The sequence below is a fragment of the Dendrobates tinctorius genome, unplaced genomic scaffold (assembly GCF_039654945.1).
Source record: "Dendrobates tinctorius isolate UK_male_01 unplaced genomic scaffold, ASM3965494v1 ptg000015l, whole genome shotgun sequence".
NCBI lineage: Eukaryota > Metazoa > Chordata > Amphibia > Anura > Dendrobatidae > Dendrobates > Dendrobates tinctorius.
The window spans coordinates 55,116,671-55,131,170 of NW_027361683.1; the positions used below are offsets into that span (position 1 = coordinate 55,116,671).

At 42.8% G+C, this 14,500-nt stretch overlaps 1 protein-coding gene across 1 annotated transcript in view; it reads left to right on the forward strand.

Annotated features, from left to right (window-relative positions):
• The window catches only part of DNAJC8 (DnaJ heat shock protein family (Hsp40) member C8), a 312,788-nt gene that overhangs the window by 244,607 nt on the left and 53,681 nt on the right, over positions 1-14,500 (forward strand). Inside the window, exons 7-8 of the mRNA XM_073564532.1 lie at positions 1,822-1,913; positions 8,649-8,724. Coding sequence (XP_073420633.1) covers positions 1,822-1,913; positions 8,649-8,724 — 168 coding nt within the window. The remainder of the gene's footprint in view (positions 1-1,821; positions 1,914-8,648; positions 8,725-14,500) is intronic.

Consider the following 14,500-nt stretch of genomic DNA (forward strand, 5'->3'; position numbering starts at 1 on the left):
ATGTTTTGGGGATATGTCAACTACAAGGGCACAGGAAACTTGGTCAAAGTTGAAGGAAAGATGAATGCTGCACTTTATCAGCAAATACTGGAGGCAAATTTGCAATCATCAGCCCGGAAGCTACACATGAGGCCAAGTCGAACGGTCATTGGCTACAGCAGAACAAAGTGAAGGTTCTGGAGTGGCCATCTCAGTCTCCTGACCTCAATTTCATTGAGCCACTCTGGGGAGATCTCAAGCATGCAGTTCATGCTAGACAGCCCAAGAACTTACAGAAACTGGAAGGTTTTTACCAAGAAGAGTGGGCAGCTTTACTATCTGAGAAAATAAAGAACCTCATCCACAACTACCACAAAAGACTTCAAGCTGTCATTGATGTTAGAGGGGGCAATACATGGTATTAAGAAACGGGGTATGTGAACTTTTGGTCAGGGTCATTTGGATATTTTGGGTTGTCATTATGACTTAAAAAGAGAAAACACAGTAGTTTGACAATAAATGTCTTCACCCAACCGCTAACCATGAGTGGAGAAAAAGTTACTGTACTGTGTTTTCTCTTTTTAAATCATAATGATAACCCACAATATACAATATATTATATACTGATGCATCTCACAAAAGTAGAATATCATCAAAAAATTAATTTATTTCAGTTCTTCAATACAAAACTGAAACTCATATATGATAGTCATTACAAACAAAGTGATCGATTTCAAGTGTTTATTTCTGTTAATGTTGATGATTATGGCTTACAGCCAATGAAAACCCAAAAGGGATTATCGCAGTAAATTAGAATACTTTATAACACCAGCTTGAAAAATGATTTTAAAATCCGAAATGTTGGCCTACTGAAATGTATGTTCAGTAAATGCACTCAATACTTTGTCAGGGCTCCTTTGGCATCAGTTACTGCTTCAATGTGGCATGGAGGCGATCAGCCTTTGGCACTGCTGAGGTGTTATGGAAGCCCAGGTTGCTTTGACAGCAGCCTTCCGCTCATCTGCATTGTTGGATCTGGTGTCTCTCATCTTCCTCTTGACAATACCCCATACATTCTGTATGGGGTTAAGGTCCGGTGAGTTTGCTGGCCAATCAAGCACAGTGATACTGTTGTTTATAAACCAGGTAGTTGGTACATTGGGCAGTGTGGAGAGGTGCCAAGTCCTGCTGGAGAATTAAATTTCCATCTCCAAAAAGCTTGTCTGCAGAGGGAAGCATGAAGCGCTCTAAAATTTCCTGGTAGACGGCTGTGCTGAGCTTGGTCTTGATAAATCAGTGGACCTACACCAGCAGATGACATGGCTCCCAAAACCATCACTGATTGAAGAAACTTCATACTAGACCTGGCATATGTTGAAGTGTTCCAGAGTTACTACATAAAATGACGCTGTTCAGATTTCTAAAATTTGGCCTGGTCATTAAGGTTAAAATGGGGTCTGTCACTAAGGGGTTAAAAGCCACTTGTCTGCATCTTTAGGGTATGTGCACACGTTGCGGATATGTCTGCATGGAATCTGCAGAATCCACAGGTCAAAATGCCTGCGTTGTACCTGTGGATTTACTGCGTTTTCTGCGGAGTCTTATAATGGAATAGGTATAAAAACGCTGCAGAATCCGCACAAAGAATTGACATGCTGCGGAAAATAAACCGCTGCTTTTCCACGCAGAATTTTCCGCAGCATGTGCACAGCGTTTTTTTGTTTTCCATAGGATAACATGGTACGTACAGTCCCTTAGTGGGTGTTTGACATTTATTTATGGTCATGGGTGGGTGAATGGCATGCAAAGATGTATTGGTAAATAAGGTTTTTTTACTTTCAGTTTAAACAGGCTGTGTACAAACAAACCATGAAGCTTTTTGCAGAGCTGGAAATTAAAAGGAAAGAAAGAGAAGCCAAAGAAATGCATGAAAGGTTTGTATGCAGCAGTTTTTGTGAATGTGCAGTTGGAAAGATTATTACAGTGTGGCTATTGCATCTAATCCTAGAGCCATCAATTTGGGTAACACATAGAAAAGAATATATAACATGAGGGTTTTTTCTAACCCTTTGTTACCAGACATTTGTTTGGTATTTTTCTCCCTCCATTTCTTCCAAGAGCCATAACTTTTATATTTTTCTGTCAGCCATATGAGACCTTTTTTATTTGCATTTTACCTCACTCATTTTACCATTTATTGTACTGAAAACCAGGGGGAAAATGGTAAAAATGTGCATTTCCACTATTGTTTTTGCTGCATTAAGCATCGCCATAATCATACTAAACAGTTATGCTGCAATGTTTTTACCTACGGTAACTTATAAGGGTTTTTCATTTTTTAATAGTTAAAAAAAAATGCTGAACATTGTAAAATAAAACAAATAATTCCAGTTTCTCCATTTTCTGAGGGCTGTAAGGGTCCCATTTCACATAGCGACGCACCAGCGAACCCGACAACGATACGACCCGGTAGAGATCGCTGGTGCGTTGCTACATGGTCGCTAGTAAGCTGCCAAACAGGCAGATCTCTTCAACAACGCACCAGCGATCCCGATAACGATACGACCTGGTAAGGATCACTGGTGCGTTGTCACACAGCAGCAATTCTGAACGATTCCAGCCTGCGTCCCTGAGTTCTGCGTTGCCAACGAAATGGCCCAGGACATTTGCGCACGATCAGCGATATCCAGCGGCGGGGCTGGTTGCCGCTATGTGTCTCGTAGCGAGATCGCTGTTGCGTCACAAAATCGGTGACGCATCAGCAATCTCGCTATGTGAGATGTGGCCTTAATGTTTTTATTTTATGTTCGTAGACCTGCATGAATGTTTGTTGTTTGCTTGTTAAGCTGATGTTTTAATTGATACCATTTTTAGTGTATGGGCTTGTTCTCACTTGCAATTAGCCCCTTACTCACCTCGGACATACTAATACGCCGATGTCCGTATCCCCCGCTTTGATGTGGGCTCCGGCGGTGAGCTCACCTCAAAGCCAGGACATGTCAGCGATCTGCCCGTGGCTATTAACTAGTTAAATGCCGCTGTCAAACTCTGACAGCGGCATTTAACAAGCGCTTCTGGCCATCCGGCCAGGAATGCGCACATCGGTGACCTGCATCAGGTGATCGCGGGTAACCAGTGTGTCGGCATGACAACCAGAGGTCTCCTTGAGGCCTCTATGGATGTTGATGCCGGATTGCTGTGAGCGCCACCCTGTGGTTGGCTATCATAGCAGGTCTGCATTTCAGCTACATAAAAGCGATCTGAGCATTGCCTCTATGTAGCAGAGTCGATCAAGTTGTGGCAGCTTCTAACCTCCCATGGAGGCTATTGAAGCATGCCAAAAGTGAAAAAAAAATGTTTTTAAAGAAATGAAAAAAATTTAAAAATGAAGGTTCAAATCACCCTTCTTTCGCCCCATTCAAAATAAAACGATAAAAATAAAATCAAACATACACATATTTGGTATCGCCTTGTTCAGAATCGCCCGATGTATTAATATAAAAAAAGATAAACCTGATTGCTGAATGGCGTACCAAGAAAAAAATTAAAACCGCCAGAATTAGTTTTTTTGGTCTCCGTGACATTGCATTAAAATGCATTAAAGGGCGATCAAAAGATTGTTATCTGCACAAAAATGGAATCATTAAAAATGGCAGCTCGGCGCACAAAAAGTAAGCCCTCACCCAAACCCAGATCATGTAAAATGGAGACGCTACAGGTCTCGGAAAATTATGCTATTTTTTTTTTTAAAGCAAATTTTGGATTTTGTTTTTACCACTTTCACACTTCAGTTTTTTGCATCAGTTATAATCCGCCAGAAAGGCGGTCAAGCGGATCCGTTCTAAACTGATGTGAACGGATGGCACAGGATCCGTTTTCAGACGGATCCTGAAAATGATGAAATTTAAAGGAATTGCTGGCTGGGAAGGAGAGAGAGAGTCCGGCACCCAGAAAGAATTTCGGGTTAAATGAGTGTCTGGAGGATCCGCCAGAGAAAAAAACGTTACAAGCTCCGTTCTGAAATCTTTGAGGATGGTGACGGACAGCAACTTTTGGCGGATCCTCACAAAAAACGGATGCAACGGACAGCAATCCGTCACAATCCGCCATTAATGCAAGTCAATGGGAAAAAAACGGATCCTCAAAAAAAAATTGAGGATCCGTTTTTTTTCAAAACCTGGCGGATTGTGACTGACTGTAAAAAACGGAAGTGTGAAAGAGGCCTTAGATAAAAAAATAACCTAGACATGTTTGGTGTCTATGAACTTGTAATGACCTGGAGAATCACAATGGTAGGTCAGTTTTAGCATTTAGTGAACCTAGCAAAAAAGCCAAACAAAAAACAAGTGTGGGATTGCACTTTTTTTGCAATTTCACCACACTTGCAATTTTTTTCCCGTTTCTGTTACATGACATGGTAAAACTAATGGTGTCGTTCAAAAGTACAACTTGTCCTGCAAAATATAAGTCCTCAAATGACCATATTGATAGAAAAATAAAAAAGTTATGGGTCTGGGAAGAAGGGGAGGGAAAAACGAAAACGCAAAAACTAAAAAAAAAAGATCTGATCATGAATGGGTTATGACTGATAAGAAAAAAGAGCGGACGGCACCGCTGTTACCGTGACTGGACTAATGGTGTGTGGCAGGCAGAAAACCAACAGCTTGGACTCCCGGGTGCTTGACCTTGTAGTACTGAAATCTTGGAATCCATGAAGAGAAAGTGGTCGCACTCAATGGAAGGTGAAGAATCTGTTTATTGACATATGTGGTTACATGTCACAGTCGGGGGAGTGGTAGCACGAGTGCATAAAGGCTGACAACGGCCGTTTCGCGCTATTGCAGCGCTTCTACGGGTCCCAATCAGTTTTTTTTTCATTTAAAATCAAGAGTTCAATCTATACAATGGCCTTTAACCCCTTTCTGCCATATGACGTACTATCCCGTCCATGTGCCCTGGGACTTAATTCCCAAGGACGGGATAGTACGTCATAGCGATCAGCGGCGCTCACGGGCCGCCCCCGGCACGTTAACCCCTGGCACACTGCAGTCAAACACGATCGCAGTGTACCGGGGGTTTAGGGAAGCATCGGCAGGGAAGGAGGCTCCCTCCATGCTTCCCTGAGACCCCCGCAGCAGCGCGATGTGCAGCACTGCTGCGGGGGCCTCCTTCCTTGCAGGTCCCCGGTTCCAATATGGCGGCGGAGGCCTGCAGGGAGACGGCTTCCTCACTGCCTGCACAGCACAGGCATGAGGAAGCCTTGTGCAGTGCCCAGTGAGATCGCTGATCAGTCATAGCGATCTGTGATGATAGTTATGTCACCCCTGGGACAATGTAATAAATTTAAAAAAAAAAAAAAAGTGTAAAAAAACAATTTATACAAAATCGCTAAATAAATTAAAAAAAAACAACTATTCCCTATTAAATTAATTTTTTAGAAATAAAAAAAACAATAAAAGTACACATTTATTATCGCCGCGTCAGTAACGACCAGCCCTATAAAACTATCCCATTAGTTAACCCCTTTAGCGAACCCCTTAAAAAAAAAAAAACAAAGCAAAAAATAATGCTTTATTATCATACCGCCGAACAAAAAGTGCAATAACGCGCAATCAAAAAGACATATAAATAACCATGGTACCACTGAAAACGTCATCTTGTACCGCAAAAAACGAGCTGCCACACAGCGTCATCAGCGAAAAAATAAAAAAGTTATAACTCGCAGAATAAAGCGATGCAAAAATAATTTTTTATATAAAATTGTTTTCATGGTATAAAAGCGCCAAAACATAAAAAAATTACATAAATGAGGTATCACTGTAATCGTACTGACCCGAAGAAGAAAACCGCTTTATCAAGTTTACCACATGCAGAACGGTGTTAACGCACCCCCCAAAAGAACTTCATGAAATGGTGGTTTTTGTTCTTTCTGCGTCCCAAAAATCGGAATAAAAAGCGATCAAAAAATGTCACATGCCCAAAAATGGTACCAATAAAAACGTCAACTCGTCCTGCAAAAAATAAGACCTCACATGACTCGGTGGGTCAAAATATGGAAAAATTATAGCTCTCAAAATGTGGTGATGCAAAAACTATTTTTACAATAAAAAGCGTCTTTTAGCATGTGACCGCTGCCAAACGTAAAAACCCGCCAAAAATAGTAAATCAAACCCCCCTTTACCACCCCTTTAGTTAGGAAAAAATAATAAAATTTTAAAAAAATGTATTTCCATTTTCCCTTTAGGGCTAGGGTTAGGGGTGTGTTGGGGTTAGGGTAGGAGTTAGAATTGGGGGTTTCCACTGTTTGGGCACTTCAGGTGCACTCCAAATGCAACATGGCGTCTGATCTCAATGCCAGCCAATTCTGCGTTGAAAAATTTAAATGGTGCTCCTTCCCTTCCAAGCTCTGCCATGTGCCCAAACAGTGTTTTACCCCCACATATGGGGTATCAGCCTACTCAGGACAAATTGCAAAACAACTTTTGGGGTCCAATTTCTCCTGTTACCCTTAGGAAAATAAAAAATTGGGGACTAAAAGATAATGTTTGTGGAAAAAAAAACTTTTTTTTTTTTTTTTTTTTTATTTTCACACCCGGGCGTTATAAACTTCTGTGAAGCACTTGGGGGTTCAAAGTGCTCACCACACATTTAGATAAGTTCCTTAGGGGGTATAATTTCCAAAATGGGGTCACTTGTGGGGGGTTTCCACTGTTTAGGCACATCAGGGGCTCTCCAAAGGCAACATGACACCCGCAGACCATTCCATCAAAGTCTGCATTCCAAAACGTCATTACTTCCCTACCGAGCCCCGACGTGTGCCCATACAGTAGTTTTCTCCCACATATGGGGTATCAGCCTACTCAGGACAAATTGCAAAACAACTTTTGGGGTCCAATTTCTCCTGTTACCCTTAAGAAAATAAAAAATTGGGGACTTAAAGATCATGTTTGTGGAAAAAATGATTTTTTTTATTTTCACGCCCAGGCGTTATAAACTTCTGTGAAACACTGGGGGGTTCAAAGTGCTCACCACACGTCTAGATAAGTTCCTTAGGGGGTCTAGTTTCCAAAATGGGGGTCACATGTGGGGGCTTTCCACCATTTAGGCACATCAGGGGCTTTTCAAACGCGGCATGGCGTCCGATCCGAATTCCAGCCAAAAAAGTCAAACAACGCTGCTTCCCTTCCGAGCTCTGCCGTGCGCCCAAATAGTGGTTTACCCCCACATATGGGGTATCAGCGTACTCAGGACAAATTGCACAATAACTTTTATGGTCTTGTTACCCTTGGGAAGATACAAATTGGGGGTGAAAAGATCATTTATTTATTTTTTTTTTTTTTTATTTTACGGCTGTACGTTATAAACTTATGTGAAGCCCTGGGAGGTTCAAAGTGCTCACCACACATCTAGATAAGTTCCTTGGGGGGGCTAGTTTCCAAAATGGTGTCATTTGTGGGGGGCTTCCACTGTTTTGGCACATCAGGGGCTTTCCAAACACGACATGGCGTCCGATCTCAATTTCAGCCAGAAAAGTCAAATGACGCTACTTCCCTTCCGAGCTATGCCAAGCGCCCAAATAGTCGTTTACACCCACATATGGGATATCAGCGTACTCAGGACAAATTACACAATAACTTTTAGGGTCTTGTTACCCTTGGGAAAATAAAAATTGGGGGTTAAAAGATCATTTTTGTGGAAAAAATATGATTTTTTAATTGTATGACTATACGTTATAAACTTCTGTGAAGCCCTTGTGCGTTCAAAGTTATCACCACATATCTAGATACGTTCCTTGGGGGGTCTAGTTTCCAAAATGGGGTCACTTGTGGGGGGGTTTCCACTGTTTAGGCACATCAGCGGCTCTCCAAACGTGACATGGCGTCTGATCTGAATTCCAGCCAATTTTGCATTGAAAAAGTCAAACAGTGCTCCTTCCCTTCTGAGCTCTGCCATGCGCCGAAACAGTAGTTTCCCCCCCACGTATCAGGTATCAGCGTACTCAGGATAAATTGGACAATAACTTTTAAAAGTTAAATGTTCATTTTTTTTTTTAACATTCAAAAAATTCCCGTGAAGCACCTGAAGAGTTAATAAACTTCTTGAATGTGGTTTTGAGCACCTTGAGGGGTGCAGTTTTTAGAATGGTGTCACTTTTGGGTATTTTATATCATATAGACCCCTCAAAGTGACTTCAAATGTGATGTGGTCCGTAAAAATAAAATGGTGTTGCAAAAATTAGAAATCGCTAGTCAACTTTTAACCCTTAACTTCCTGACAAAAAAATTTTGGTTCCAAAGTTGTGCTGATGTAAAGTAAACATATGTGAAATGTTACTTGTTAAGTGTTTTGTGTGCCAAATCTCTGTGATTTAAGGGCATAAAAATTCAAAGTTGGAAAATTGCGAAATTTTCAAAATTATCGCCAAATTTCCGTTTTTTTCACAAATAAACGCAAGTGATTTGAATCAAATTTTACCACTAACATGAAGGACAATATGTCACAAGAAAACATTGTCAGAATCACCGGGATCCCTGGAAGCGTTTCAGAGTTATTACCTCATAAAAGAACAGTGGTCAGAATTGTAAAAATTGGCCCGGTCATGAACAAACCACCCTTGGGGGTTAAGGGGTTAATGATGGAAGTGATGGCTGTTTTTATTTCAATTTCAGGAAAAGACAGCGAGAGGAAGAAATTGAAGCTGAGGAAAAGGCTAAACGTGAACGGGAGTGGCAGAAAAACTTTGAGGTGTGTGTAATATTGCATATAATGAACAAGCTTCATGGAATGACCAAAAGATTTTGCTGGTGTAAAACTGACCTTACATTGGTGGTTTTGGATTGTACTTGTTCGCAGATTGCTTAGTCTAAATGTAAGGCCGAGGAATACAGCCGAGTCTCGCATGTTAGTGCTCAGGATCGGAGCGTGCGGCCACATAGCAATACATGGAGCCGGACTCTCCGATCTGAGTCAAGTATTAACATGCGAGACTCTTGTATTTCTCGCTTGTGTGATCCCGGCCTAATAGTCAGACTCTGGGCCCACTGGTGATAGCAATTGCACTAAACTGACTAATCTAAGTGTGAATTTTGCAGCTGATGTCCAGCATCGTGAAAACGTGACTGAAATAAAACAGATTCTCTTAGGCCCCCGTCACACACAGCGACGCACCAGCGATCCCGACGACGATATGACCTTGTCAGGATCGCTAGTGAGCTGCCAAACAGGCAGCTCTCACCAGCGATCAGGACCAGCGACGACACGGGTAACAAGCGCGCATGTCGCTTAGTTACCCGCTGTGTATCTTAGATACCAGCGTGCTGGAGCTGGGAGCTGGTATCCAAGATAAACAGCGGGTTTCTAAGCGCCGCACGCTGTTTACCTTGGATACCAGCTCCCAGCGCCAGTATGCTGGTATCTAAGGTACACAGCGGGTAACTAAGTGACGCGCGCCGTTAGTTACCCGCGGTTTACCTTGGATACCAGCTCGCTCATCGATGGTCTCCCGGCTGCCACACGCAGCGATGCGTGCTGGCCAGCGGGAGACCAACGATCAAAAAAATGTCCAGAACTTTCGAGCACGATCAGCGATAACCGGCAGGGGGGGTCACACATCGATATCACTGGTGAGATCGCTGTTGCGTCACAAAACTTGTGACTCAGCAGCGATTTCGCTAGCGATCTCATTGTGTGTGACGGGGGCTTAAGGCTAAATTTCTACTGCATCTCTGAACTATCAGGATATAGTCAACGAGCAGACTTTAGCCGGCAAAAAGAAGCCGTTCTGTAATTGTTTGGCAAGAATAGATTAGAAGCTTGCAGTTAAATAGTGCTATAGAGTCAAAACAACCAGACAAATAGTTCTCATATGAAATGACTGGCCCTCCTTTACCCATTTTCAGAGTAGACCGTCTCCAAGTGATCTAGGTCAACAACTGAAAATCCTCCACTCTTTGACTCTATTTCTCATGGTCTCCTGTCTTTGTTGGGGTCTATTGAACAACCGAAGAGAGGGCAAGCATTTCCATAGCGCCAGAACAAAACCGATCACCCTTTTCCTTCCAGAAAAATGGAACTCTTTTTGTCCATTTTGCAACTTCGTCAATTTGCGCTCTTCCCAGCAGGAATCAAAGAACAAATATTTTTTCCCCCAAGTCCTAGCCATCCTGGATCTCCTATCTCCAGTCCTCCAAAAACACCAACTGGACTATTTCTAGTTGGAGAAGAGCCCTACTTAAAGGGAATCTCTCACCTTTTTTTGCCCTATCAGCTGCCGGCATTGACATCAGGGGCTTATCTACAGCATTCTGTAATGCTGTAGATAAGCCCCCGATGTAATCTGAAAGACAAGAAAAACACGTTGGATTATACTCACCGGATGGGGCTGTCCGGCTGGATGGTTGTCGCGGTCCGGTCCGGCTCCTCCCATCTTCATACGATGCCGTCCTCTTTTTCCCTTCCTGTAGTGGCTCTGGCGCAAGCGCACTGCTCTGCCCTGTTGATGGCAGAGCATAATACTGCAGTGCACAGGCGACAGACCTCTCCCGACGCCTGCGCACTGCAGAACTGCCTTTTGTAAAGAGTAACTATAACTTTTTTTTTTTCGATAGTGGCCTCTGCTGTCTTGGGCCATATGCTGCTGAAGCCATTGATTGGCTGCAAATATCACTTGGGCTCTGATGCCTGCAGTCACTAAATCGAAAACAAGCAGGGAACATTGGGGGATGCACTTTTGGAACAAAAGGGTGAGTATTGTCTTACATATATTGCGGTCTGTGTGAAGCTCTTACAGTATATTGGACAACCATCATGATTGTCTAAATTTGCTTCTTCTAGAGCTCAAACCTGTGCAGTTTTAACTTTGTGCTTATTGAGAGCTGGTTATACCCAAGCTGCACTGTCCTCCAAATGAATTTAACAAAGATATTACAGCTGGTACTCAAACATGTCTCCTTGTAGAAAATAAAATTGTGTGTTCTGTCTGTTAGTTATGATAGCAACCCAGGCCCTGATTTAGCATAGCATCTCCACTCGCATATTATATCTACTGGTAATATGTTTCTCATGAAATAGTCTTTACGCTATATGTAACAAAATTCAGGCCTTCCAGGAAAAAAAAAAAAGCTTAAAGCATACATGTCATAACTTCAGCACAAGCTGTCCTTTGTGTGGTGGGGAGACTTCAATATGGCATTTTTCACCAGATAAACCCTCTACAATCTCCATCCCTAATTTTCAGTTTCTGAGCTACAAGTGAGTTGAGACTGGCTGCAATATTGTCTCACATAAACAGACACCAGGAATTACTCCTTTCCTATTTACAGTAGCTCTTGTTCTGAAGCAGCAGGATTGAGGACATTATGCAGGAGTACAGAGAGGTGTAGCTGTGAATCCAGCATGGGCATAAGATAAGACAGCAGCAACCCAATCTCTCATACTGATCCACTTTTTATAGACTTCAGTAGTCATTTGTAATCTGATCTTTATGTGAGCCTGCAGGCTTTTTGTTTTAAGGGGAATCTAGAGGGCTTTTGCACGTGGAAGGTAGTGAGCATGGGTGTATACTAGGGTGACCGGATCTCATATGGGGGGGAAAAAATGTCAGAATCTTGTTCGTCTGGACCCCACAAAACGATTCTCCTTTCCAGAAATTGAGAGAGCCAAAATTTGAGCTCGATCAAACGACGTTAACCCGTGCCGCTCGTCGCTCAAAGTTTGAAAAAATCCAAATTGAGGTATTTTAAGATTTAGGTATTTTGCATAGTCTGTTAGACTATAAAGAATGTGACAACAACATTGCAGAAATAGCCCTGACCAAATTTTCGAACCATTTGTGGTATTTGAATGCAGAGTTGGTGGGATTATCGTTTTTTGATCCCACCATTACAGACAATGAAAAGTTGTTAATGGCTAATAAATTGCTCAGTAGCACAGATGAACCATCAGAGCACGCTAACCTACATGAGTTGATAATTTTACATAGTTATCTAATCTATTCTAGAGCTTTTGTTAAAGTAGTTTTTGAAACGTCAGAATATAATGCTCGGCATTTGCTTACAACTTGCAGGACATATTGCTTTTGTTCTTCATCTTTTGTCAGAAGGTCGTTAAAGTCGGTTACTTCCTACCTCTTTTAATTTTTCTTTCCTAACTTTTGGATTTACAACCCTAGCGTGCTCTGATGGTTCATCTGTGCTACTGAGCAATTTATTAGCCATTAACAACTTTTCATTGTCTGTAATGGTGGGATCAAAAAACGATAATCCCACCAACTCTGCATTCAAATACCACAAATGGTTCGAAAATTTGGTCAGGGCTATTTCTGCAATGTTGTTGTCACATTCTTTATAGTCTAACAGACTATGCAAAATACCTAAATCTTAAAATACCTCAATTTGGATTTTTTCAAACTTTGAGCGACGAGCGGCACGGGTTAACGTCGTTTGATCGAGCTCAAATTTTGGCTATCTCAAAATCTGGAAAGGGGAATCGTTTTGTGGGGTCCAGACGGACAACATTCCGACATCGATTTTTTGCGGTCACCCTAGTGTATACGTGTTTTCACTTCCCACTCCCACCCCCCACTCACCCCAATGAAAATGTATTTAATCAAAAATCGATCAATGGTACCAGATATGAAAAATCTAACAGAGCAGCCACATGCTAATCAGGTTGGAAATGCACTGGAAACAGAGTGCACTTGAAATTAGCTTTCCAAACCATTGCCCTACCCCTGTGCATTTCAGGGCTCTTTTGCATTTGAATTTTCTACTAATTTTCTCATGACTGGCACGAAAACTTGCTGACACGTCACTTTTAGGCTGTGTGCCCACGTAGCGATTTTTAAGCGTTTTTGTCGCGATTTTCGGCGCAAAAACGTTTAAAAATCGTGTACAGAACGCCCCCCATGCATTCCTATGGCATTCCGCACATGCTGTGCTAATGCTGCGCTTTTTTCCGTGGCGGAATCGCATCGCGGAAAAAATCGCAGCATGCTCATTCTTTTGTGCGGAATCGCAAAGAATTGCCGCGATTCCGCACCCATAGGAATGCATGAGAACCGCTTACTTCCCGCATGTGGCTATGCCCACCATGCGGGAAATTAAGCGTCTCATGTGCGGTTGGTACCCACTGTGTGGAGGAGAGGAGACTGTCCTCCAGGCCCTGGGTACCATACCCCTGTAAAAAAAAGAATAAAAAATAAAAAATCGGGGTATATTTACCTTCCGGCGTCCCACGCTGCATTCCCGGCCTAAGCGTTCCCAGTAATGCCTTGCGGCACGGTCCAGTGACGACGTAGTCTCGCGTGACTAGCGGTCTCGCGAGATCGCTATAGCAACGCGAGACTACGTCATCACAGGTCTCGCAAGGCATTACTGGGAACGCTGTGGCCCGGGAATGCAGCGCGGGATGCCGGAAGGTAAATATACACCGATTTTTTTTTAGCATTGTAACATTCTATCTTTTACTATTGATGCGGCATAGGCGGCCTCAATAGTAAAAACCTGGTCACACTTGTCAAACACTTTGTTTGACGAGTGTGACCAACCTGTCAATCACATTCCAAGCGATGCTTCAAATCGCTTGGAAAGTGCTTGAATATCGCACACGAAAATCGCGGCAAAATCGCGATCATAATCACGGTGAAATCGCGCTGAAAAACCGCTTTATTTCTGGGAAGGAGTCCGGTTTTTGGTGTGCGTTTTAACACGCACCGTGGGCACATAGCCTTAGACCTCATTCTGATGTTAGTGATTTTTCTTGTACACCAAAAACTGAATTACTTTAAAGGGAAGGTGCCGCAATTTTATATAATTTGCAAAAAAAGAGTAAGTAACAAAACATGTTGTTTCAGCAAATGTTGTACTAACTAGGATTTATGGTTTGTTTGTAATAATGTTTTAATGTAGCCACTGGGCGCTGCCATCTTGATTTGCAGATCTGTGGAGGACTCGTACAGTCTGCAAATATGGCCGTCCCTGGACATAGGAGACTGCGGTCGGCTCCCGACCCCACCATGCAGCCTCATTAGCAGTGAACTGGGCACGCCCCTGTGGGATGCACCATTCACTGCTGTAGGTGTGGCTGGGCACCATTTTACTGTAGCCCAGTGCTATCCCCTGAGCTCCACTTTCTGCACCGTGCTTCCTGCTCCAGCTCCACTGTCCTCCTGCTCTGTCTCTGCCTCCTCACTCACACACAGCCCCAGTGATCTCCGGTAATCTGACACCTTTGCTTTTATGAGAGCTTTTATGGCTGTCTGAGGAGGACAGTGACATACACTCACTGGCCACTTTATTAGGTACACCTGTCCAACTGTGTGTTAAGACTTAATTTCTAATCAGCCAATCACATGGCGGCAACTCAGTGCATTTAGGCATGTAGACATGGTCAAGACAATCTCCTGCAGTTCAAACCGAGCATCAGTATGGGGAAGAAAGGTGATTTGAGTGCCTTTGAACGTGGCATGATTGTTGGTGCCAGAAGGGCTGGTCTGAGAATTTCAGAAACTGCTGATCTACTG